General features: G+C 43.1%; 5 protein-coding genes and 2 long non-coding RNA genes across 17 annotated transcripts; 3 read left to right on the top strand and 4 right to left on the bottom strand.

The window, feature by feature from the left end:
• Positions 1–1,059: 1,059 nt before the first annotated feature.
• LOC115750285 (non-specific lipid transfer protein GPI-anchored 26-like) lies at positions 1,060–2,503 on the bottom strand. Of its 2 annotated transcripts, none has more exons than XM_030687544.2 (3): positions 2,030–2,503; positions 1,886–1,945; positions 1,060–1,453 (listed from the first exon to the last, which is right to left on the bottom strand). In XM_030687544.2, the coding sequence occupies exons 1-3, from the start codon at positions 2,343–2,345 to the stop codon at positions 1,317–1,319; spliced, it is 513 nt and encodes a 170-aa protein (XP_030543404.1). In that variant the 5' UTR covers positions 2,346–2,503; the 3' UTR covers positions 1,060–1,316. The 2 variants fall into 2 exon arrangements, with proteins under 2 accessions (XP_030543404.1, XP_030543406.1); XM_030687546.2 differs by having other exon boundaries at positions 1,886–1,921; positions 2,030–2,500.
• Positions 2,504–4,022: 1,519 nt separating this feature from the next.
• LOC115750301 (vicilin Jug r 2.0101) lies at positions 4,023–22,734 on the bottom strand. 2 transcript variants are annotated; one of them, XR_007197445.1, is made up of 9 exons: positions 22,044–22,734; positions 21,497–21,892; positions 21,182–21,360; positions 20,912–20,992; positions 20,555–20,821; positions 20,274–20,456; positions 19,983–20,124; positions 19,523–19,879; positions 4,023–4,062 (listed from the first exon to the last, which is right to left on the bottom strand). XR_007197445.1 is itself a non-coding variant. In XM_048274269.1 (8 exons), exons 1-8 carry the CDS (start codon positions 22,690–22,692, stop codon positions 19,599–19,601), a joined length of 2,178 nt encoding a protein of 725 aa, XP_048130226.1. In that variant the 5' UTR covers positions 22,693–22,734; the 3' UTR covers positions 19,430–19,598. The 2 variants fall into 2 exon arrangements, 1 of the variants encoding a protein (XP_048130226.1); XM_048274269.1 differs by lacking the exon at positions 4,023–4,062 and having other exon boundaries at positions 19,430–19,879.
• On the top strand, positions 4,078–5,764 carry LOC115750302 (non-specific lipid transfer protein GPI-anchored 25). The gene is made up of 3 exons (XM_030687568.1): positions 4,078–4,474; positions 5,157–5,222; positions 5,544–5,764. Exons 1-3 carry the CDS (start codon positions 4,078–4,080, stop codon positions 5,762–5,764), a joined length of 684 nt encoding a protein of 227 aa, XP_030543428.1.
• On the bottom strand, positions 6,136–12,752 carry LOC115750274 (probable RNA helicase SDE3). 9 transcript variants are annotated; one of them, XR_007197437.1, is made up of 7 exons: positions 12,613–12,752; positions 10,678–11,473; positions 10,388–10,558; positions 8,439–9,893; positions 7,369–7,648; positions 7,116–7,160; positions 6,136–6,569 (listed from the first exon to the last, which is right to left on the bottom strand). XR_007197437.1 is itself a non-coding variant. In XM_030687518.2 (6 exons), exons 2-5 carry the CDS (start codon positions 11,455–11,457, stop codon positions 7,427–7,429), a joined length of 2,628 nt encoding a protein of 875 aa, XP_030543378.1. In that variant the 5' UTR covers positions 11,458–11,473; positions 12,613–12,752; the 3' UTR covers positions 6,136–6,569; positions 7,395–7,426. The 9 variants fall into 9 exon arrangements, 1 of the variants encoding a protein (XP_030543378.1); XR_004016460.2 differs by having other exon boundaries at positions 7,116–7,157; XR_004016461.2 differs by having other exon boundaries at positions 7,116–7,157; positions 7,395–7,648.
• On the top strand, positions 6,934–24,509 carry LOC125313818. The gene is made up of 3 exons (XR_007197491.1): positions 6,934–7,098; positions 10,013–10,015; positions 24,499–24,509. It is a non-coding gene; the product is annotated as an uncharacterized LOC125313818 (long non-coding RNA).
• Positions 13,765–17,176, bottom strand: LOC115750275 (proteasome subunit beta type-2-A). The gene is made up of 3 exons (XM_030687522.2): positions 16,868–17,176; positions 16,621–16,744; positions 13,765–14,230 (listed from the first exon to the last, which is right to left on the bottom strand). Exons 1-3 carry the CDS (start codon positions 17,023–17,025, stop codon positions 13,898–13,900), a joined length of 615 nt encoding a protein of 204 aa, XP_030543382.1. The 5' UTR covers positions 17,026–17,176; the 3' UTR covers positions 13,765–13,897.
• On the top strand, positions 17,495–18,191 carry LOC125313809. Its single transcript, XR_007197480.1, has 2 exons — positions 17,495–17,790; positions 17,953–18,191. It is a non-coding gene; the product is annotated as an uncharacterized LOC125313809 (long non-coding RNA).
• Positions 24,510–25,710: the final 1,201 nt, after the last annotated feature.

Raw genomic sequence — 25,710 nt, 5'->3', positions numbered from 1 at the left:
GAAATTGCCGACGTCAATACTAGCCGCCTTACGTAGCATGGTCAAAGTTGACGTGCTCACCTATTGGCCAACAAGAGATGTGATACCTTCACCCGGACAAAGGAGGGCCGCCAACCCCTTGCTCGCCCGGGCTGGCCTTATGCGAGGGTCAGCCGGCGGTTGGAAAAAAGTAAGAAAGGAAAAGAATCGAAATTCATAAAATCAAAATAAATTAAAAGATTAGAAAAAATTGTCCAAGTCGGCCCCGGTTGGGTCGGGATGATTAATATTCATGTCAGCAATTTCTGATCAAAATTGGTTAGAAAGACTACATTGGAAAAATCGTTAAAATATTTATGACTAAATTGGCACGATTGAAAGGTTTAGAATTGAATTGACCGCCATAGATTTAAGGACTTTTTTGTTAATTTTTCTGCTCGCACTATAGAAGCATCCGGCTTCTTGAGTTTGACCAGATGCATCAACTATATAACCTTTTTTAGCATAAGGAAACGCTTAAGCATTTGAGCCTTTGGGAATCAAGCGTATGTGCAAGGTTAGACTTGTAAGTATTGGTTGTTTTATCAAGTATCGGATGCAATTACCGCAATCTGCATCTTAAGGTCAACGTTGCCGTTTCATGTAGGATGGCCGACATCCATGTTAGCGATTTCTGGCCAAAATTGGCTAGAAGGACTACGCTGGCAAAATCGTCAAAAAGTTTAAGACTAAATTAGCACGATGAAAAGGTTAAGGATTGAATTAGCCGCTGTACAATAGGTGTAACAGATTTACTGATAATTTTTCCTCTCGCAAGATAGAAGCATCCGGCTTCTTAGTTCGACCCCGATTGATGAACTATAGAACCTACTTTTGAACGAAAGGAAACGCTTAAGCACTCAAGACTTTGGAAATCAAGCTTATGAGCTATGTTAGACTCGTGAATACTGATTGTCTTATCAAGTATCAAATGCGAATACTGCAGTTTGCATCTTGAAAGCAAGTCAACAACAGATTGGAATTGGGGCCGAAACCATCACCATGCATGCCGTCATCATAGAAATTAAGCAAGAGATCAACTATTCCAATAGTAGTAGTCATTCATTTTGATAGTGGTGAAATGACAGACAATACCATAGCGAGGGAAATATGTAAAGCGGGATTACATGTTATATCAAGCACAAGCACACATACTTTGACGAAAGGGAAATGGATAATGGCGGAGCGCGCGCACGGGGGCGCAAGCGCAAGCACAAGCACAAGCACAAGCACAAGCACAAGCACACGTAACATAATTTATTAGTTCGGCGTTATACATCGCCGAGGAATGTGGAAATTCAGACAGCCATGGGGACGTATCCGAGCGTCGCCATGAAGACCGAGAGCACCGCGAGAGGAAGCGGCGGCGGAGGCATCTTCGCGATTCCGTGGCTGGTGGAGCTTCCCGCAGTCGATGGAACTTCTTTGGATCCCCCTGCAGATGGAAAGAAGATTTGTTACGGAATCTGCTTGCACTTGCTGGAACTCAGTGGTTTCTCTCTCTTCCTCGTCTGCTTCTGTTGAACAGGTTTAATGGCTGTTCAACATGGTCGATAAGCTAGACATAGCTCGATTGCGCTTCGCAGCTCCGGGATGATATAAGATTTTCCAGTGTTTTGGTCGGTATGAAGTGTAATGTCTGAGAAGTTTCTTAAATTTGATACGAACTCAAGGATCAGCCAAGAACATGTACTTCCATGGATTTTTTAGCCTTTAGATCAGCAGCATGTGTATTCATTTCGAATATTTCATGTGTTTCATATAGATCAAGAGGAGATGTCTGCAAATTTTCGGTCTTCATATGATTGCTAAAAATGCGTATACGTGACATGATCACCTTATGAACCAGAAGGACTAGTAGTACCACCTGATACGTCGCTCGGCGAACTCTCTGGCGAGCCGGCTGGAGCATCCGTGCCACCGGAAGCTGCCCACAAGTCGAAGCATCAAAACCCAGGAAAGAAGAAAAGACCAAACCGGAATAGCACGCTCCGTTCACGCTCAAACTCACCGTTGCACTTGCTAACAGGCGGGGTCTGCACGTGGCAGGCGCCGGGGAGCGCGAGGGCCAGGGTCTGGTTCAGGGTCACGCCTAGGGACGACGAAGCGCCGCCGTTGAGGACCATGCAAAGGCACCGCGGCTGCGACTGGACCACGCTGGCCAGCTGCGAGCAGCACGAGGAGGACGGGGTGGACGAGCTCCCCGTCACGAAGCTGAGGCACGGCGCGAGGCCTATGAGCACACCGGTGCACCCGGATTGAGCCGCGGCTCCAGCACACAGCGCGGCCAGGGTCACCGCAAGAGCCATAACTCGACCCGGACCCATCTCGTCGCCTTTCGAAGCCGCGAGAGGCGGTTCCAAGCAATTTTCTTTCCGTGGGTCTAATCAAGAAACTGAGTGTGCTCGATCTGTTTGCATGCCCTGAGTCTACACTTGTGGAGGAGTTACTCCTTTATATACAAGATTAGGGTTTGCCATGGACTTCAGAGATGGAAATTATCTTATATTAGGCCATGTGCTTCTTTGGTGAACTAAAAAGAGGGCACATGATGTAAGTCTCAAGAACAGATCAGAATAACGTGGCATCTGAAGAATCCCTTTGTAGCCGGGTATGCTGTCATGCTCGGATCTAAACATCCGACCCGGTCTTACCTAGGAATCAGGAATTGGATTGGACGGACCGACTCCCGGGTGGTCCAACGAAAACCGCTGAATTATTCATAGGGGGAGGACCGGATGGAAAATCATCGGTTTGGTCCGGTCTGGACAGTTCGTGATTCGATCAATCCGTCTTGTTTATCCCTAATAAACGTGCGGAAGATTTATACCAAAGTTTCTTTAATCTCTTTTATCTTTCAGATTTGGATATCGTCTTATTAGAATTATAAACGATAATGTTTACTTTGGCACTGGTTACCTACAATTGACGTTGTGGAATTATTGTGGAGAGCCGGTGTTGGCGAAAGGTGTAATTGACCGTAAGTGAAGGAAGCTATTCGTTCAACTAATCGCACGATTAATTACGTGAATATAATTAATTTTTTTTCACTACGATTTTTTTTTTGCGATAATAGATGAGGTTTATATGTGGCTTCCGGATTTTACAGGATAATTCATAAACCTGTTGTACGGATGTCAATTCAATTATAAACTTTTCAATTTAGCCGATTCGCTTTTAAATGTTGTGATCATTTTTCAATGTAGCCCTTCCGGTAAATTTTGTGTCGGAACTTGTCGGCATAGATAATGACGGGAGCGATCCTATACTTTCCTTCGATATTTAATGTGGTCTTCGGACAACTCCACTCGTTGAACTTTTAAAAACTCAACCAATATAAACCTTTTATTGAAAATTCTAACCCAGCTCGAATAGGCGACGTTAGTTTTACTGTGTCGGCGCGACTTGCACAATCTTATTATTTTGTCCCAAAAAGAAAGGTAATTTTTTTTTTATCGATGTGACAATTTACATATTGATTTAGCCCAATAAATGCTAATTTGATCGTTCGTGTTAGAAGGAAAAATGCGTGTGAGGTGGCGAAATATTTAAGGGAAGGATTACATTATACTGAATTGTTAAAGTTTAGAGAACAGATTACACATCGAAGAAAAGGTAAGATCCAATTCGTATTACTCTTAAGGAATAAAATATATGACACAGTGTAACAAGTTTTTTTTTGTTGTTGTAGAATTACATAAAAAGCAAATACAAGTCACGAAATAGAAAAACCATTATCATTAAAATTCTGCTCTATGCTCTTTAGAAAATGAATTACCAGAAAAATTAATGCACTAATCCTTTGTAATAATCAAGTGAATATGATTAATCCGATCATCAAAAGCACGAACTAGCGCCCAAGGCAAAACGACCGTCATGAATCACGTGCGTTGCACGTGTCCATTTGACGGTGCACGAGCTCGAGCGAGGGCAAATTCGGGAAAGCGAACATACACTATATATTCAAAGGGCAGAGAAGGCTCGTCCCGCCATTCCTCCTGCAGAAGTCGCTCTCTCTCTCTCTCTCTCTCTCTCTCTCTCTATCTCTAGAGTACGAAGATGGCCGCCTCCACCGCCGTAACCGTCTTCCTCCCGCTCCTCCTCCTCCTCCTCCTCCTCCTCCTCCAAGCTGCCGCTGCAGCACCTCCGCCATCGCCTCCTACTCCATTGCCTTATGGTTGCGCCGGCGTGATCGTCCAGCTGTCCCCGTGCCTCCCCTACGTCTCGTCGCCGCCGAACGACCTGGCTTCGAGCGCGCCTCCTCCCTGCTGCGCCACCCTCTCCTCCGTCCGCAAGTCCGGCTTCGTCAGCTGCCTCTGCTACCTACTGCGAGAGCCCGCCATGCTCGGATTCCCGATCAACAGCACCAGGCTTCGCTCCCTGCCTTCCGATTGCTCTCTGGCAGACGCTAACTCCACGAGGAACGCGGCGGATGAGCTGGATTCTCTCTGTTCAGGTTCGCGTCTCTGCTTTCGCTCCTGCGTAGTGTGAGCCGAATCTGCGTCCTTGGTACATTTCATAGCATGCCATGATCGCCTAGATTTGAGGTGATTGTATTCGGTTTTCTCGGGAACAGTGTGGATCTGATTGATTCTAGTGGGATTTAGAGCGTCGCGATCGTGAATCGAAAGAAAAAGTTCGTTCCACTTTGAAAAGCCTTAAAATGTGGATAAATGCGCAGCAGTATCAATTCCACTCTGTCGTCCTCCTGTTGTGCTATTCGTGTCAGCAATTCCTATCAACGCCTCGATTGAGATTACGCATCGATTGTTCTGCATCGTGTTCATCCGTTCGCAGTTAGCTTTCAATTTCCCGATCGTACATTTGGAAGATGAATCTGATTCTCGTGGCTGCATAGCTGAATTATCTATTGTTAGGTTTCATCCTGCTAGAGCAGGATCGCTGCTCGAGCCGTTTGAGAAAGTCGGATTATTCTTATTTCATGCCACAGAACCAAGAACGTGACAAGTGAAATTGTTTGCGTGTCGATTTAAACCGAACGTGTGCATATAAAGCTCTATTTGATAGGAGGACGATCATGTTTCAAGTTCGATGGCGTCACTTAGCAATACTGAAGTAGTACGAGAGGCTTTTGTTTTGTTTTTTTTTTAACCTTTTATGAATTCCATATGCATCAGGTTCGCCACCATTGCCTCCCCTGCGCGGCGCAAAGGGCTCGGACATCGAGACGTTGCCCGAGAACAGTAAGCCGATTACTTTACGCCATCTTACCATACGTGAAATGTCCTGGATTCTGCAGTTTGATTCAATTGAACGTACCTGGATTAAACTGAAGCATCATTCTGTATGATGAGTGCTGCTAAGATGTATAATTTTCCTAAAGACTGACTTGATTGTTTTCCCCCCTTCATATCCTCCATGTTCCAGCTGCACTTGCTACCGGGGCTCAAAACTGTATATGTTTTATGCTACTGAAATGGCGTGCCGAAACCTAAACCTCGGAGGTTTCGGCACGCCATTTCAGTAGCATCCTGACCGCATAGTATGATGTCTTAAAATCGCAGGTCCGTCAAGTGCTCCCTCGCCATCACTCTCTCTCAATGGAAGCACCGGCATTCCATCGGCTGCTGCTGATATCGCACCCCCAGCACCAGCCACACTGTTAGCACTGGCCACGAGTTCATCGTCAAAACTGCGGATCAATCAGCTGACGCTCCTCATGTGCCTGCCACCACCGCGGGTTTTTCATGGCGCTGCATTTCTCAAGCGTACGCCATTCATTTAGGTCTCTCACGCTTCCCACCTTTCATCTTCCGAGAAACATTGTCCTCGAGGAATCTCTCCTCCATTTTGGTAGACACATTTACCACGCAAGAGAAGTAGAAAATTCCAGTACATACCAAGTCCGGAGTATAGCACAACGGTGATGGAAATTAGAAGAGGATTGCTGCATTTCTTCCATTGACCTGGGTGCATGAAAGTGCATTAGCTGGTGATGAGAGAGAGTGGAACGTTATCGGTTCTCTGTCATGCTTTGTTCCCAGCTGCAAAACCATATTGAGGACTATGGCCTTATGCATCGTTATATTAGGCTTGTATATTGGCCAGAATATAGTGTGCTGTGTTGACAAAGCAGCCACTAGGGAATTCCCCCAACCGAGAACCAGACTCTTTACTTCACTGGCTGAGCGCCCAACGATATTCACCTATTTCCATCCATATTTGAAACGAAATACTCGTTTCAAACGCTGATAACCTCTTCTAAAATGTCCGCATCCAAAAAAGATTTGAACAAAATATAAATAGGCCCACGACATAGTGGGAAAAATTCCAATCTAGCATCTCTCCACGTAAACAACAACCGCATTGTCACGTAGAATCAACAATCAAACTTTTGAAAACTTCTGCTTCATTGTTCCTTCCGAGCGAGGTTGGCAGTGCAAACCAGCGCTGTTATTTTTCCCCTAGAAAAAGCCAGATGGGAAAATTAACACACCCCAAGCCGATAGACTCAAACGCCAACAAAATCTAGAGCAATGAAAAATGATGCAAACCCAGTTCCCTAAGGAAAACCACAACAACAGCCCCACCTACAACAAGTAGATGTGTCATCAGCAATTAGCACTGCTCATTACTCCACAAGTAATACCAATGATCCGCACCACAACATCTCACATGGTTAATGTAATCAGTTACTTACTACGGCATATAAAGCAAGAAATAGAGTATGCAATCAACAAACATTCTGGTGGTAAAATAGATCAACTTGGACAATGCAAGACTAGAATTTCAGTGGTAGGCTTGAAATAAGGCAACTCAATCGATCTCAATTGAAACAGAAGAATGCAGAGCAACAAAATGATGTTAAGGCATTCCTATGCTACAAAAACCACTTGAAGATGTAAATAAAAGTCGGCAAGTTTCCAAGATTAATGTGACTGGGGAGCCCTTCCATAATTCTCTTTCGGATGAAGAGATTACACCAGGAAACAAGTGTCAGATAATGGCTCAGCGAAGCTTGTCTAAGAGACAAAAGTCTACTTGGGAAGTTTGAGTACTAGATGTCACTTCCTTGCTTTCATTAAATTTTTCGTGTTTGTTCAATGACTAACAAGAGAGGTACAAGGTAGCTTTACCTATTTTGTTATCTGCTCGCCTAGTTACATTACATCGTTACCCTACTAAGAAACAAAAGCACATGTTAGCCAACCTCGGACAAATTGACAATAAAATCCAACATCTTGTCACGCTAACGCCCTTGACCATAACGACCAATTTGAAATATCAATTCTCAAGGCATGCACAACCCAACAAAGCAACTATACTTTCATGTCCTGGCATTTGTTTGCATGTTTTCATGTGCCTTTTGCAATGTAAGGAAGAACTTACTAAAGTCAAGAGGTTCATTCACTTGCCTTCTGTCTATATTTGCAGACACTCCAACAACTTACTTCCAGCCATCTGACCATTCATCTTCATTTGTAACTGGCAGAGGAGCCTCTGTTTGACGGGGTTCTTCATCCCAATTGTTTTCTTCTCCATGCTGGGGGATTCCTTCCTCATAACCGGCATAATCGTTAACAGATTCCTCAACTCTCTCAGGAAGAGCACAACCCTGATAAGAATTGTTGTCCACACAATACCACAAGAGCCTGTTCCAATATGGATCCTGCCGAATGTGAAAGATAAATAAATAAATTATAGATGTCACATATCAACCACACGAAAATCAGATTTTCGAAGCTAGATCTTGTCATTTCGTATGTCCCTAAACTATGCATGTCTTCAAGTCATTCCTCTTTCTCGCCCCATATCCAACTTTCAGTATTTCCTTCATCAAGTGCAAGACTATGAAAATACAAAAAGAGATCTATTTCTAATTTTAAGGGGTAAAACTGAAGAAACCATACGAGATCACATAAGATGCATAATGGTGTGCCAAACCGCAATGAAAATAGTTGTAACCATTAGAGAATAGAAGATAATATCTGCAAAGCTTCCAGAACATGGCAGCAAACAAGGAAAAACAAGCACATGTAATTTCTTCAGGATTATTCTTTTCTTGTGTCAATAAGTTATCCCCCTACAGAAATAGACCTTTCTAAGTCTCAGTCCTTTCTTTCTTCTTAAATAAATCAGCTAGTCATGCTCCTGTCAATTTTTTTTCCTACTCCACCACGAAGTGAGACAAGAAGCTAATAACTGGACAAGGCTACAAAGAAAAAGAGTGGTGTCAAAATCGTTGAGCAGTAACAAACAATACTAGCCAGAAGGAAGCAGTACGATGACATAAGAACTGTTAACCCTCCTCTGGTCATACTGCTTCCTTCCCTTTCTCATGTTTCAGTGCACACAAGCTCTAAAGCTTACTTTCTCGTACAAATAAATCACAACCCATTATCCCAGTATAAACGTATTATGAAAAGACAATTAGATTCTTGTAGAAGCTAGCAAGTTACCTTGGTTATAATATGAGGATTCCCAACAATGATAAGCAGGGATATAGCCCGAGTAATAGCCACGTTAAATCTTCTCGGATTGCTCAAGAATCCTAAACAGTGGACCCTGTCAAACTCATTGTGCTTTATAGTAGATCGCACCGTGGATACTATGATAACCTTGCTTTCCTGCCCTTGGAATTGCTCGACACTTCCAATCTTGATATTGGGCAACTCTAGACTTTCGAGAGATGTCTTTAGTTTAAGTACTTGTTGGCGATATGGTGTTATTACACCTATGTCATTCTCGTTAATTTCCTCACATGCTATGACTCTCTCGATGACTTGAATTACCTTACTTGCCTCAATTCTATTAAACCATGAAGGATTATTTCCTTCCCTCTCATCACATCCTTGAATACCAATAAAGAGAACAGGAAATTTGCAGTTAGGAATGAGATCCACCTCTATGCTAAGACAGCTTGCATCATCCTTACATGCTATCAATTCTCCATTATAAAAGAGCTCTGAAGGCAAGTGCAGAATTTCCGGGTGACTTCGGTAATTTCGGATAAGTTTTTTCACATAATTCTCGTCACCATTGAAGTAAAATTCACAATCGAACAGCCTCTCCAGGTATGATTTTCCCAATCCATACTCTTCAGCTGTTTTTGAGTACACCACAGGGCCTAATTGCATCGGGTCACCCGCAAGAACCACAACAGTGTCCCGTTGGCAGAGGTTAGCAAGAGGGATCATACTTTCTGGTTCTGAAGCTTGGCCAGCCTCATCCAAAAAGATATGAGAGAATTGGCCTCGCTCCACACCCTCGGCAGAAAGAAGAGAAGCACTCATGTATGTCGAGATGATAATCCGATAGCGCATGAGGACTTTGATTGGAGGACACTTGAAAACAAGCTCATCGAAAAAGCAAAACCGAATATGTTCAGGGTTGATATCCTCATAAGGTCGACTAGTCGCATTAAGCCTGAATATCTCATAATCCTTAATTTTCACGGACTCCTCCCCAAGAAGCTTCTCTAGAATGTGGTCAGCAGCACTATTTGATGGAGTGCAGATAAGGATTTGGGTATCCGGACGATTTGCATAAAGCTGCATTATTCCTTCCACTATAGTTATGGTCTTACCCGTGCCTGGAGGACCATAAACTACAAAAGGTGGCCCTCCTTTGCAGCCAAGGATCATCTCAACCGAACGTATTTGCTCCTCATTCAGAAGATGATTAAAAGGAACCAGTGGCGTTGTTGAAATCAGCCTCTTCCGTTGTAAGTCAGAGGGGAAAAGCAACGCTTCATCTAAATCTTTGGCAGCATCAATTGCCTGGTATAATCTTCTCATGTTGATTCGGCAATAACTGAACTGAACATTGTATAAACTCTCATCCCTATGACGCATATGGACATCCTTGGCAAACTTCAAGTAAATTTCATCAGCTTCAACACGGTGTATAAAGCCCTGTGGGGCATCCAGACAAGCATTTAAGGGACGTTGATTAAGGCCTCTTTAAAAAAGTATATTCCAGGAAATATGAACAGAAATGTTTGCAGATCGAATCTATACTCAAAAACAGGAAGCAGGTGACAAGCCAGCTACCAAGTAAAAGATGCAATTCATATTACCAACACATATCTTTTGTAAACGATTGCAACTGGAAAGCAAAGAAGTTCTGGACAAAAGCCTTAGATGGAGATTACTACAGCTTAAGAAAATATTGCATTTCAGATAATCTTATGGAAGTAAAAACGTTTATGCTCAGCCCATCCAAATCACCATTCACATCTTTATTGTAGAATGCGAATTATCACCTTATGATATGGTTACTAGCAAAATATAATCACCATTGAGATCCACCATATAAACATTGTTCCAGAAGTCGTCAGACATAAGTTAGAGAAAACTTACTGATCATTAAAAACAGAATTGGACCTCAAAAACCTGAATGTACAGACCTGGTAAGGATTGTTGTAACTTTCTTCATCAGAAGCCAACTTTACAAAAATGTAATCTCCATGGACCAGTGAAGGTCGTCTCTCAGCCAGTCCAGGCACTTCGAGGGTCAGGTACTGAGTCCCTTTCCTTCTCATAGTAACATTTTCCATATCAAAAGATCTCACATCATCCTATAGAAACAGCTGGTTAATTTGGAAGACCCATAACAGGCCTTCATAGCATCAATTTAACTTGCTTCTTGTATCTAATGACAAAAAAACCAGAAAGAAAACGAAGAAGAAAATCTTACCTCCAGTTTCAGTTCTTCAATATTTACCAATGTTTTGAAGAAAGGAGCATAATTTTCTCTGGTTAGACCTCCTCTTATTGCCTCAGGAATTTGCTTGTTCTCTATCAATTCTCTCACATCCTTTGGAATTGGATACTGACGGAGCCTTTTCTTGAAGTGTGTAGAAATTCTTGCCGGACGTGAACCAACAACATATGTTTCCACATCAAAATGCTTCTTTCTGGTGCCTCTAACATATGGCTTTTTTGCAACCAGGGACCTGGAAATCTTGTTATCTACCAATAGGAAAACTACTCTTTCTATCTTATCATTCCCCACATCGATATGGACCACCGATGTGTACAACCCAATTTCCTTTGGTTTGCAAGACAACCAGACAGTTAGAGTCTCTCCTGGCTGCAGCACTCTGTCCTCCAAGGAAAAGGACCCGAGGAAACGTTGAACGGCATCCACACCTGAATTTTCCGATTGTGGCTCCATCAAAGAAAGTGTAAATGAATTTTCAGGAGTTGAGGCATATATTTTTATGGACCAGATGTCTATTTGATCATCAGTGTTGTTTGTTATGGAGATCGAATCTGCAGCGGTTTCCCCAACAAATACTGACCGTGGCTTTCCATCAACAAAAGCAAATGGAGCAGAAACCGCCACTGGATCATCTTCATTGAGATCATAACTACAAACAGACTGGTCTCTTTGATAATCGATGAATGAAATTTCTCCCTTATCACCAATGACAGAGTATTCATCATCCGATCTGTCATCAAGTGATCCCATCATAGTCTTCTATAACACACTGCAAAGCGAACATTTAACTATCAGTTTCACCTAAAACCAACAAATATTTCAAAATAGCCTGCATTTCCATGTCCAAAAGAAAAATAAATAAACAAGATCGCATGCCTTTTCTGGCATACACAGAGCAAGTACGATCATCACTTACAGACTCACATCGAGGAGAGTGTCAGCAATCGCATGCACGAAACCTTCTGAAAAAAAAAAAAAAAAATCAAACCACCTATATCTTTAGTTTTGCCCTCCAGAAAATTTCCAATAAATTTATGGATCGGGAAGATTCCTTACTAATTGCTATGTCAAAAGGCATAAACCTAAGCATTTGTGCACAGGATCAACATAACTAGACCTACATTGCATCTCATTTGTTCGGCAGGAATTATCATCTGAGTCCTAGATTGCTTATATTAACACTTCTAGTGTTGACCAGGGAGAAATCAATTCATTCAAAAATGCCCTATGTTTGATCCCAGCATTGGTCCTCCAATCGATAGTTGCCATGATTCATAGGAACCAACAAGTGTACCAATACTTATCGTGCACAAAAACAAAGTAACCAAGGTAGCCCACGCAAATGGAGAAAGAACTATCGTTATCCAACACCCAACTACCCTGTAACTCTACCTTTAACTTCAGATAATTACCAAGAACGAACCATAAAAAAAAAAATCAGCACTTTGTCTCATAAATTTCTAAGGCAAGCATTAATAGCTTCCGACCACTGAAAGCGAAAATGCAACTGACAACCGAGTCGAAAAACCTCTACGCAGCACAAGAGAATTTGCATCCTATTGTCCAAAACCCTCACCCAATCAAGGGTCACTCTCCAAGCAAACCGACGTGTTCATCTACCGAAAGCACGTGACACAGCTCGCACAATCCACTGAAATCCCTGTAAATCTCACATCAAATTCAGTCCGAGAAAGCACAAAAAAGAAGAACACCCAGAAAAACTCGCGTGCCAAACGAGACAAAGGGCAATGTAATGCAGCACAGGCGCCAGCGATTATCACAGGACAAAAGGAAGAAGAAGAAGAAGAAGGAGAAGGAGAAACCGATCACAATGGAGATGAGTAGTCCAATTTGCAGATTCGCTGAAAAGAAGAAGGCAAAAAAAGCGAGAGCACGAGCGGTCCGTACGTCGACGGCGGAAGCAGGGAATGGGAGAATTTGCAGAGGGGAGACGCGAGTCAACCTGGGACGGGAATTCGACGACGTTTCTGGGTTGTCACCATGGCAACGACCGAAAAGGTCACGCTAAAAGAGCCAACTTGAGAAGAAGTAGAGAGAGAGAGATGCTCATTACTCACGTCCCATTGGCTGTCTTCCCGAACTTTACTTAAAATATCGGTTTCAAACATACGACAAAATAGTATAAGAATCTTCCTGTTTTTTTTTAGTCGAAAGAAATCGAAATTAGAGGGACACTGATAAGTGATAACTAATGCTTTGATAGCTAATTACATGTTTAGTGAGGTTAGTACCCGTATAATTTACTAGATACATTATTCCTTGTATCCTATATATTTACATTTTAGCAATTTAATGATGATTATAGAGAGAGAGTGCGTGCGGATACTGTAGAATAAAAATTCAAATATATAAACAAAATTGCGATTACTTAAAATGCAGTGCATTCAAATACCGGGGAGCCTCCGAAAAGAAGATGGAACTTCATAATTAGACTGATTATGGCGTAAAGAGATTATCTTTCTTGGAGTCTATGCCTAATGTCATCTGTTTTTTCCCATGAAAGAAGAAAATGTGCAAACAAAGGAATGGAGCCGACAAAGCGTCAGAGAACATGCCCGTGAAAGCAAGTTCGTAATGCACGAACTTTTTCAGACCAGAAGAAGTAGGTGAGCTCTCATTAAAGGTTAAAGAGGCAATGGATGAAATCAACGGTCGATTGAATCGCTGGGGCATTGCTACATTTGTACGTGAGAACCTCATCACTCATTTGAAATTTCTTATTGGAAAAACAAAGAAAAAGAAGGAAAAAGACAACAAAAAAAAAAAGAAAAAAGAGCTAAAGGGGTTTCAGATGTACTTCCCTGAATCATAATTATCCTAGTCACGAAGCACTTCTTCATCCCAAGAAATGAAGTGATAAGTACTTATTTCAGGAAACTCTAGGGCTTTTCTTCTTCTTTTGTTTTGTTGTTTGGTTGTTTTTTTTTTCAAGGGGGTGAGGCATAGCTGATCTAACATGCATAATGGAGGTGAAAACCCCAAGCTGAACTCACTATTGAGATAACAATCCACCAGAGAAAATATACTGAGGTCCTCCGGACAGAAAAGAAAAACCACTTTTAGGATGCAAACATCATGATTCCAGCAGATTCATATCCTTACAATTTAAAGTTCCACATAGAACTGTTCTCTAACCAACAGAAAAAAAAGGACTTCAAAACAGTAGTTGATCTCAAGCAGAAGCCACGGGGGCCTCCTTGACAGACTCACGCCAGGCATACTCTCGCGCACCATCTTTGTCGACAATCTTGATCACAAAGTTCGGAGGCGCCACGACCAACCGGGATCTTATCTCCACGATGCACTTGTCGACCAGTTCTATGGCTTCTTCAAGCGACATGCCGCTGTGGTAATGTCTGTCCATTATGGAAAGGGAGAAGTAGGATCCGTAACCAAACGCACCCTTATCTACCTTGTGGAGGGTGGCAATGTAGTCAATGAAGTACAGGGCAGGGCCTGTCTCCTTGTCGTAACCAGCCAGAAGGATGTTCACAGAATATGGATTCTGGAACAAGTACCATAGTCAGAGGGGGAAAAAGAAAACTATGAGCATTGATCACGCATAGCATGCCTTAAGAGATCTTTTAGGCAACAGGTCCTTTGGTGGTGCAATAAATCAGCAGAATCAGATGAGCAAGATAGTTATCAGCAACTACGGACAAGAGAGGCCCAGAAAATTATTGTTACAACTAAAAATAAAATGCAGAGTTTAGCACGAAAGAAAATTTAATTCCAAAAGATCATATGTTTTATAAGTTTTACCGCACCTAGCAACTTCATGTATGGACTGTGAATGAAAGAATACGAAGACAGAGAAGTGGATATAGCAAAGATAGACTCATACAATCGAAATATGTTAACTGGTGCATCTACATGTTTGTTAGTACCTTCATTAACAGATACTTTCAGCATCAGAGCTAAACCCTAAAACCAGATGCTCAGCGTGGAGGCAAAAGCATGAGTAGGCTGCTTGCAATCCTCCAGAAATATTACTCCATTGAGTTTTCCAAATGACAAGAACCATCATATTGACCCATCAATATACATGTAGATGAAGACAATCCCCGAGGAATTTTATCGCCAACGATACAGCCACTTCAATCAGTAACCGCAAACAAACTTAAGGTTACAACAAGAGCCCGAAGCTGCTTCCCTTTGAATTTTTCATGGTAATACACATATCACACACACAAATTATTCAAACCTATATCCCTTCCTCCCATCTTCTTTATGACAGCTTAAAATAAGCAGATACCAGACATTCTTTACTCAAATTCAATATCCTACAACAGTACAAGTACGAGGAAATTTTTTTCAAGCATCATCAACAAATAAAAATGGTAGATCACATGGTCTCTACTATGAAATAGCATGTTCAATGTCCTCAAAAGTACTAAATACTACAAAACATCCTCCATCTGGAAGGACGGTCGTATCATTAATACATCTGCATTTTGAAGGTATTCAAAGCATCCTAGATAGATAATGTGTTGTTGTCACCTCCCTATTATGTAATCATAACACATTAAGATTCATTATCTCCAACCGATCTAACTCTGAAGGATCCAGCTTATTTTAAGGACAAGCTTCAAAACTTTCCCTTTCTTATTGAGAAATGACCCGGACCAGAAAGCTTTACTGGTTGGTGGCAAAAAGGAATGCAGGTACCATATAAGAAGCCTAGTATAGCCAAGCAAAAGGGGTCAGAGGAAGCTACAAAGCCGACCCCAACTTTTGATGAGATTGGTGAAAGAACAAGCTGTCTACTAGAGTGTATAATTAGGCTTGAGCAGTTGAGCAAACAAGATGCTCTCCCAGGCTTCCGTAAAATTCTCTCTCATACTAAAATAACTATGGATTTCTGCTCTTGAAGTTAGAGAATGACTCAGCTCACATGTTTACAGGCTTCCTGGGACATTTTTGTCTACACTCGAGAGGATGACCCCTCTCCAAGCCAAGGTTTTATTGGGCAGAGGCTTCAGAAACAATAGAATTGCTGAGTGCTACTTGCTAGTTCTTATATTGCCAAGCCTTCACCAGTAAACAGGTGTTTTGCACAGTGAGCGTCTCTTAAGCACTTTGTCTTAAGCAACCAGAAGACAAGCAGTTCTTTTCTCAATGCATTACCAAGACGATAACTTTCTGTATATGAACTTTACCCCCATCTTTATGAATAAACTAAACTTACTATGTCCTTATTGACCATTTGTTTTCTGATGAATGTCCAAATACATACGCTTAAACAAAAGGAAGGAGTGGCTGAACACCCTCAAACCTCACTTCATAAGAAAAGATCCATGCCTAGCAACCCCGTTAATGGTTTGCTAATACGCTACAATTAGCTTCAATATGATCAGCGCTCAAAAACTATCTCCTTTAGAATTTATTATGGATACTTAACTTTTGAAATGGATTAAAAAACCTAAGAACCCTTCGTTGATCCCAGAAACTTGCACTGAGTGGCAGCACCAAGACCTATGACTCAATGTACATATCACAATAGGGTTGGCATATCCTTTAATTGCATTATACAAGCCTATTGCTTCCGTGGTCAAGGGTTTCCAAAGCATCCTAGTAACATGATCTCTGGGACAAATACTTCATTGCATTCCATATCGCAATCTTATCATTCTTCAGTAGTAAAAACTTCCCCTTTTCAAGAGCATAGATCAGTTATTTGGATTACCAAAACTCCTTAGTATCAATGACTAGCTGTAGTCCCATGCCACACCTCCATACTAAAAACCCTAATTCCCTTTCTGTATCAGAACCCTAACAAAAAACCAAAGAAATCCCAACAATTCGAAACTTAAACTGGAATAAAAAACAAGAGCAGAAACAAGCAACCGTTCAATCCAAAATCACTAAGTGAAAAAGAAGTTCGACGAAGCCGACCTTCCTCAGAGCAGTGGCGAGCTCGCCTCGCGTGAAGTTGGCAGCAGCAGCAGTCGTCAAAGGAATCCCATTCCTGAATTGATACAACGACACGTTCTTCTGTATATACTCCGTGAACTGGACTCTGCGTAGACGAAACGTCACATACACTCAAAAACGAAAACTTCCCCGATATCGCCGGACCACAGACTCATCCAAAGACACGATCAATCAAATGAAACACCAAAACAAAAATCGGCGAAATCACCTGTCCCCAGGCTCGCCACTAGCGGCGACGAGCTTGTGGGAATCGAGTACCATGATCTTGTCCTCGTTGGACTTGTGGACCAAAATGCTGTGAACCGCCGACGTATCGGCGGCCAGGATGGCGAATCCGTTGCCGACCAAGCCGAACACGCACTCCATTTCTTCTTCTCGATTGCTCGGAACCGGATCTGACGCGGTGGTTTCCTGCTCTTTCGCCTGAGACACTGAGGGAGAGAGGGAGAGAGAGCGCTCGGCTGGTGATATACGGTGTGTGAGCTTGAGAAGCAAGTCAAGTTTTTTGGTTTGGGTTTTCGCAATGGTCTCCTTGGGGACGAAGATGGAGAATTCAAGAAAAGAGCAAGGGCAAGACGGTCATTTCGTTCACCCGAGGAAAGGCTTTCTACGTGGGCCCATTGGGCCTTTTTAGTCGGCCCATTAAGTATGACCATTCATTCCCGGCCCGGTCAAAAACACGGCCTTAAAATAGGCAGTCAAAAAGAGATCGAGAGACCACACCACAAGCTCAACAGCAATCCCTCCCTTCAAGGGTCATCACTCAACACATCTAAAATTCCATCGCTATAAATACCGATCTTTCCCTCCCATCTTTCGTCCACAAAGAAAGGGTTCAAGAAGAAGAAGAAGAAGAAGAAGAAAGAAGAAGGACAATCGAAGCCGAAGCGCTCTCTCGACTAGCTGGACCGAGGAAAAAGGAGAGAAAAAAGATGGCGAGCAAAGTAGCCGGAGTTCTGATTGTGTGCGCCGTCCTGGTGGCGACGTTCGGGCCGGGCGAAGCCGACGACCTGCTGAACGCGTACAAGAATTGCTTCACGGGATGTCACAAGACGTGCGAAGGCGAGGGCAATGGCAACACCTTCTGCGAAATGAAGTGCGATACCGATTGCATGGCCCAAGAGACCGCAGGTAACCGTCACGAAACTGGAATTCCCAACCCGGTTTCTTTATCCCCTTGAAACTTGCTGTTCGAGGGTACTTCATCGATCACCGGCTCTTTGTCGACGGACGTGCATGCCGGGGCCGCTTTGATCCCTATTGATGACATTCGTTTTGGTGTTTTGTGTGCAGCCAAACTGAACATGAAGCCTTGACGGACTACGCCAAGAACAAATCTGCTCGCAGGTCGCCTCCACAGCCCCCCGGAGGAGGAGGAGCCATTTCAAGATCACCCTTTTAGTTTTTCCTAATCTGTATGTTATATACGTTATGTCACCCGCGATGTGAAAATGATGCACTCGGGGTGGTGACCCATCTTGTCACTTGATTAACAGTCTTAAATAATCGACTAGTTTGAGCATAGCATTTCACGTCAATGTGATCAATTTGAACGAAATGGACCAGCTAGCCAAATAAACATGGCATGCACGGGAATATAAGATTGTACCAAGTAAGGGTGTCAATTACCGAGCTGAAACTGGAACCGGACCAAAATTTCGAGCATTTTCCAATTCGATTTGGATAATGAAAGAAATAACCGTTCTTCTAACAATCCATTCTTTTAACAATCCAATTCGCTCAGCAAAAATGAAGAGAGTGAAATGATGAGCTAAGCAAGGCAATAAAAAAACGGAAAGAAAAATTACTGTTCCCTGGAATTGGCTTTGGGCCTTTCTTGTGCAGCTTAGGTGGAAGGCGAAGAAAGCCTCCTTCCGGAAGGGCCCGAGCCAATTGCAAGACCCACCCGTCGAGCAGGGACGAAAGTTGGCCTTAATGATCCGACGGTGCCGAGTGGAAGAGCCCGCACAAGCGGTGGAGTACATGGTTTAATTTGATGCAAAATGAAGAACCTTATCGGGGCTTTAATATGTTGTGAATCCTCTTGAAATAAAGGTGTGCCCTTGGGAACGCGGACACAGGTGATGCATGGTTGTCGTTAGCTCGTGCTGTAAGGTGTTGGGTTAAGTCTCGTAACGAGCGCAACCCTCGTGTTTAGTTGCCATTGTTCGAGTAAGTAAGGGAAATTCTATGGAATTCATAACTGTCTCAATGTTATTTTTTACCTTTTTTATTGTTTGAATATTCAGGAATTAAGACCATTCCAATGCTCCTTTTCACCAACAATTAGGATAAGTACGAAAATTAAAGCTTCTATAAATACGAAACGGGTCGATTCTCGCAAGATCAAACCTATGGGACTTAAGGAATGATGAAAGCGAATAAAAAAAAAGAAATAAAAAAAGAGAGGGAAGGTCAACAAATCGGAGTTCTTTTATCAACATATTTTTTTCTTCCATTTGAACTCATTCCATAATTCTTTTAGGTAACAAAGATAAAATACGAGTTGCTAATCATTATCTTTGTTACCTTTTCTTAATAATGAGAAACAATTTGAAAGAAGGGAATAGACCGCCGGAGCTAGTGGTCTTAGAACCATAAAATAAAAATAAAAATTGACTTACTTTTTTTTTTTTTTGGTAAGGTAAGAAAATTGACTTACTTTACTCGTCAATTGAACCCAAATCGAACCATCCTGTTCGGATCGGTTCGGTTCAAAGCTAATGCACGCCGAAGCGGGTAGTACCACTTTTTTTTTTTGGTTAGATAGTACCAAGTTCAGCTTGGCTTTTATTTATGAACAATTTGGCAGCTGCTACTGCTTCTTCCTCAACATAGCTCAAAGTTTCAACTCTCTCTTTACATACATTCGGATCTTCTCCCTGCACAAGAAGAAGAAAAGAAGGCCAAAACCTTCTCTAGTTCCTGCTACTTCCTCCTCAGAAAAGGCCAGCCAAGTCCAGTATCGGCGCCACAGGCGACGAAGTCGGCGATCCTTCCGACCCTACGATGTCACCTCTGTCCATCCGCTCGCTCTGTTGGTGTTGTCGTGATCCTTCGGGTTCGCGGTGCTCTCTCCGCTTGGTCCGAGGTTGTGGCTGCGAGGACACGAAGTAGGACTCCTCCTGGTTCCCGAAAACGCGATCCACTTCTCGTGCGGGGATGTCGAAGGACAACTCCTTGGCCTCTCTGTCCATCTGGTTGATCATGTTCTCTTTCCCTGCAAAAAATTTCGGTTCCGTTGCATTAGATCTCTCATGACGTGAGCCCTCAAGGTGAAACAAGTCCTGAAGATGAGCGGTTATGCTAGAGCGAGACTTCACCCGCGAGGAAGATTCGCTGGTTCTCGCGAGCATTGATTCCGAACCCAACCATGCTCAGGTTCCCGTCCTGCTCTGCGGCGATAGCGATTGGGTGACCCGCTGGGATAACGAAAACGTCGCCAGGTGACAGTAGGGATGTTACCTGATGGATAACCAGAGAAAACCTCGCCTTCTCATCGATGTAATTGATTATTGTTAGCTATCCAAAATAGTTCTATCATCTTAGATTATGTTATGGAACGAGGTCTCTCTCTAATTGGTTCGGAATCGCATTGTCGAAATTATGCTTACCTTTTCGTATCTTGCACCGCCTCCTTGCTCCTCCTCCTCCTCTTGTTCTCTCCCTCCAACCGACCACCACCTCCGCCTTGCTCGCCCTAGGTGAGGGCAAGCCATCTCGAACCATCCGTATCCTTCCACCACAAGCACCACCGTCATCGACTTTGAATTATAGTGCGGCACCATTATCGAACCCTGCCAATGTCGGACATAAACCATAGCTTAGACCGTATGAACAGAGAGGCTAAAATCAACGGAAGCACGACGATGACTATTACTAATGTAGGCTTTACTTGGTTAACTTCCGCGAAAGTCACAGAGACGCCCGAGTCCTGAAGTTGCTTGAACTCTTCGGGCGAGGCTTGAAAGAACCGGCCGAACTCGTTGGAATAGATCGGCTTCTGTCCCAGCAGATTGAACGGACCATTCGAGCCGTGTCCTTTCTTCTTCTTCGACTTGCCACGGTGTTCGCTCAGTGCCTGCAGTTGCTCTTCGCTGGCTCTTATGATCACGCCCTGCCTCTGTTGCCCGAACAGCCTTCCTATTTGGTCTATTGATGTCTGATAAATGGGGTAAATTAAGCTTGGAAAACGATAGAGTAATTACACTTCCTTGGCTCTCTGCGCATCCTAATGTATGTATCAACTTACTCCCAATGAACTCTCGAGGATTTCGCTGCTGAAGACCGTATAGTATGATTCCGGGTTTTCGGTACCGACAGGGTAAAATTCCTGCGACAAAACAACCAGGTCGAAATACACCAGTCCTCCGATTAGCCTTCACAAATTCATCATATCTGTCGCATAGAGCTGATTAAAGTGGGCAGCGCTCATGGTGCACTACGTAACGATGCGAAACGATTTCAATCTTTCGATCGAGAAGCGAAAATTACTTGAGCTAATACTAGTACACAGAACTACCTCGAATTTGCCGGGAGTATTAGCGGGCTGAATTAGCTTGGCGATCAGAACTTGCTCGTCGCATCCGCTGCCAGTGGCAAAGTAAACGGTAGTTCCAGCGGGAACTCTGATTACGTCGCCGCGCTCCAAGTGGTGGGACTCTCTCTTTTCTTGCCCCACCAAAGTTATAGTCCCTTCACCTGTAAGAGATCAACTAGATCAATTAATATCATCGCCGAGTAACATAATGTACCAAAATTTCAAATCGACTTCGGACTGCAGCGGCCTGCCGGATCCCCATGGTATCGGTGAACATCAAGTTATTAGCTACTTAACCCTTCAAGACAACGAGAATGCAATCGGCATCGATGTGGTGAGGCAACACGAACGTGTTGGGGTTCGCCTCGAAGATCTCTAGACGATAGTTCTTAAGGCCTCTGAGGAGGTCGGACCTCCTGTCAAACCGCTCGAGCACTCTGATTTGACCTTCTTCCGATCTGAACCGGCTCCGGAGCATCCGCGAATGGAAGTAGTACGGATTGTCCCTCCACTCTCCCATTTCCTCCTCCTCCTCTTCTTGTTCTAGAGGGTTTCTCTTACCCCGTCGCTGCTCCCGGAACTGCCGTTCGCATTCTTGCCGGCACTGCTCGCGCTGCGGTTCTCTGTGGTGCTGTTGCTCGCATCTTCGCCGGCAGTGTCGGAACTGTTGCTGCGGATCTTCGGTCGTAGTGGCTGTAACATAAAAAGTGGTCGAAATTAGTCGAGGCTTGAATTCATCCAGTGAACTTTGGAGACCTAAAAATGTCAAATTTATGGCAATTTCGTATGCCCTATTAGACATAACAAGATATTAGCTGGACTAATTTTGCACAACACATAATACCTAAGGAGAGATTAACATCTCCTCCTCCAGGTCTCTCCCTCTCCTCCCGCTCTCTCTCCTGCCGACACCTAAATTTGCACAGCTGCCTCTGCTGGCCCCCGGCCTGCCTCTCGCACGCGTGCTCGCACCGTTCATACCGAGAGGGATCCGCCGGAGGATCCCAGACTCCGCTGTCGACCTCACGCTCCCTCTCCCTGTCCCGCCGCCTCTCCCGTGCCCTCTCCCGCTCCTCGCACTGCTCCCAGCACTGCTCCCTCTCCCGCCGCTTGAATGGCTCGCACAGCCGCCGGCACTGGTCATACTCGGCCCGGGGGCCCCTCGCCGGTTCCCGCTCACGGCCGGGGCCCTCTGGCTCCCACTCGCCTCCACCACCCTCTCCGCCGCGGCCGCGACGGCTCCTCCACCGGGGGTCGAGCTCTCGGCTTCCAGGTCTCTCCTCCTCTTCTCGCCTCTCCTCACGCTCCCGGTATCGGAGCTCGCACTCTTTGTGGCACGCGATGTATTCCTGCACGTCCTCGTCGTTGCACTCGTCCAGGCACCGCAGGACCTCGGCGGCCTCCGGGTCCCGCCGGAGGGCGAGCGACGTGCGGCAAAGAGAGAGGAAGAGGATGAGGAGAGAGAGAAGGTGCGGCGGGACTTTGAAAATCATCTTTGTTCGTAGTTTGCAGAAGGAAATTTCGCGTTTATGAAGGAGATTTTTAACGATAGCGGATCGACGCAACGGGGGAACATTTTCGCATGGGCATTGACATTTGGGGGTGTGAATGACCATGCAACGTGACACGTGTTGCGTTCTTTTGACAAAAAGTTAAGTTCGATTGCTTCGTGTGTTTTATCTATCTTGTGAAAATTTTCGGTGGATGTGGGAACATGCCCCATTTCACGTGGTGCATGACGATAATAAGTACGGACACAAAAAGCTCTGGGGAGTAAGTAAAAGTTAAAAACGACAAAATCCAACGTACGCGCAGTTATATCTTTTACGTCTAGATGTATGTACATGAATACAATTGTTATACGCTGTGTACATAAGCGATAGCGTTAATTAAGAGTATTGTCAGGTAAAATGCGTCAACGCTCTTTAGGGTTGATAAAGACACTTGAGGCTTCCTAATCCTTGCATGGTTTCTAAGAAAAAAATCACACTCGACCAAATCCTAATCTTGAATCTGCCTTTTAGTCATACAGACAGCTTCTCCGGGTATGACAAGATTGAGTAGAATAAAATCATCCGAACGAGTATTCGACAAATTGAATTAACCATAATATATATGTTTTAGTTTTAGGCTCTATTTGTTTTCCGAAAAATAACTTTCGGGAAAATATTTTCCAGGTTTTTGGGCGTTTGATCTGCGAAAAATAAGCTAATTAAGGAAAACATGTTTCACCTATGAAAAAAACACCTTCAAAAATGGAAAAAATATTTTTCTCTTTTCAAAAAGAGGAAAACATTTTGCCTCCCTTCTCCTTACACTGCTTCACATTTCTCTTCCTTTTAATCATTTTTTTATTAAAATATTTAAAAAAATTGAATTTTTACTAATTTTTATATTTTCTTTTCTTTCTTGTTCTGCCGATCGCCGGGCACGGGGACAGTCGACCACAAGTGAGGCTTGGCCTCACCGTGCTCGAGCTCGACCGGTAAGATCCAGGGAGGTGAAGCTCGGCCTCACCCGAGGCCAATGAGGTGAGGCCGGACTTCGAGTTAGACCGAGCTCAAGGTCGCCCGGCCAAATCCGGCAAGGTGAAGCTCGACCTCATCTCGCCCGACTCCCGTGAGGCCGGGCCTCCCTTGTTGGCCATGAGCGAGCTAGAGCCTCACCAATGGCGGTTCACCGGTAGGTGACCGGCGGAAGTAGAGAAAAAAAGGAAAAATAAAAAAGAAAAAAAATTAAAAATTAAAAATATTAACAATCAAGAAGTTATTTCAAGATATACCACTATTAAAAAAATTCGAAATTTGCCTCACCAAATGATGGAAAATATTTTTCAGTTCATTTTCGGGTTTTAGCCAAACACCGGAAAATATCGTTATTTTCCCGAAAAACGGATTTTTAAAAAACATTTTTCAGAAACGCCACAATTTTCGCTAAACAAACAGAGCCATATATTTGAGAAATAGAGATAAGCATGAGGCATGAAGTAGTGAACATCCCGATGCCGCCCCGATTTGGAGTACATCAAGAGTTATATAGCCCGGCCGAGTCACTGTCCTCCAAGATCGCACAACCACGCCGCGGTTATCGCACCAAACCGTCCATAAATAGTTCCAATGAAGCCTTCAAATAGGTTTATGTAATATATTTCAATATATCGAAATATACTGAAATTTCTCAATCCTCATCTTCCACATTATTCTCAACTTGATATTAAATATACTGAAATTTCTCAATTCTTATCTTCCACTTTGTTTTGAACTTGATATAAGAGTCTTGGTTCCTAAGGAAACATTTAGTGCATCGGGATGCATTCCATAGTAAAATATATCTAACCTGTCACTCGACAGTATTCACCCTAGTACCTCATTCGCGTTTTAACAAGCGCCACGGTGGTTGTGTGATGACGGTCGTAGCACGTCATCACGTCGAGTTTTTCTTGTTCATGGAGATATTTCTCGAGTCTTCACGTCCTTGAAACTTACAAATACTTGTATATGTATTTCATAATAATCAATTGTGCAAGTAAATTAGGAAACCAACAAGTTAGGAAGAAAGCAGTCTAATGTAAAGCATATATGGCATCTATGGAAATAAAACAAAAAAAAAATACTTGTGGAAATGGTTTCCAATGTAAAAGAATAGTTTTAAAGTACGTCTCTAAACATAAATGTAGTTGAAGAAGTCCTTCATAGACAAAGCGCGAGACAAGTACACCATGAGTGCCAAATTTGTGTATGGCGTTCACTTGAATGCCATAACTTTCAGAACGTTCACTTATGTGTTATAACTTTCAAAAATTGTTCACTTGAGTGCTACAAGAACTTTTTCGGTATGCCACGTCATCTTTCCGACGAGTCACGTCAACCGAAATCTTTAGAAATCTAATTCTGAGCAATAAACTAGAATTCACAGTCATTCCATAACCCGAATTCTACTATTAAACAGATGTCGAATTTCTTAGGCGTCACAAACACTCCTAAATCGAATTGGGGTTTTTATTTCGAAAAGATTTGTCTGAGATAACTATCAATTCAAGCAATAATTTTCGATTTTCAATGAAAATTGGAATCCTTGATTTGTCTTGCAAAATTATTTTCTTTTTTTTTTAAGAAAAAAACTTGAGAACCAATGTTTGTTTATCAAGAGTCGAATGTCTTGAATAATGAATGGTGTGTCACGGCACACTCAAACTCTGGTTGGGGCACGACACCGAAGTGACTAGCGGCATACGAGGTTTGAGTGAGCCGAAACACGACAGAGGCACTATCTCAAGGCATTCGATCCTTGATTGACAAATAAAGTTTCTTTTTTTTTTTAATCAAAAACTCGTATTTTTTCAATTTGACTTGCAAAAGCATGTAAATTTGGGAAGATATAAGGATATATGCACAATTCCAATCAAGCAATGACATATTTGCAATCGAAGAGGGCAACGAATTACCTTTTACCGTGCAAAAATTTGCACTTGAATAACCAATGAAACTGGCCAAAAACTACACCTTTTTTTT

The sequence above is a fragment of the Rhodamnia argentea genome, chromosome 1 (genome assembly GCF_020921035.1).
Source record: "Rhodamnia argentea isolate NSW1041297 chromosome 1, ASM2092103v1, whole genome shotgun sequence".
NCBI lineage: Eukaryota > Viridiplantae > Streptophyta > Magnoliopsida > Myrtales > Myrtaceae > Rhodamnia > Rhodamnia argentea.
The sequence above is the reverse complement of the archived record's forward strand: the minus strand, read 5'-3'. Positions and strand labels throughout refer to the sequence as shown.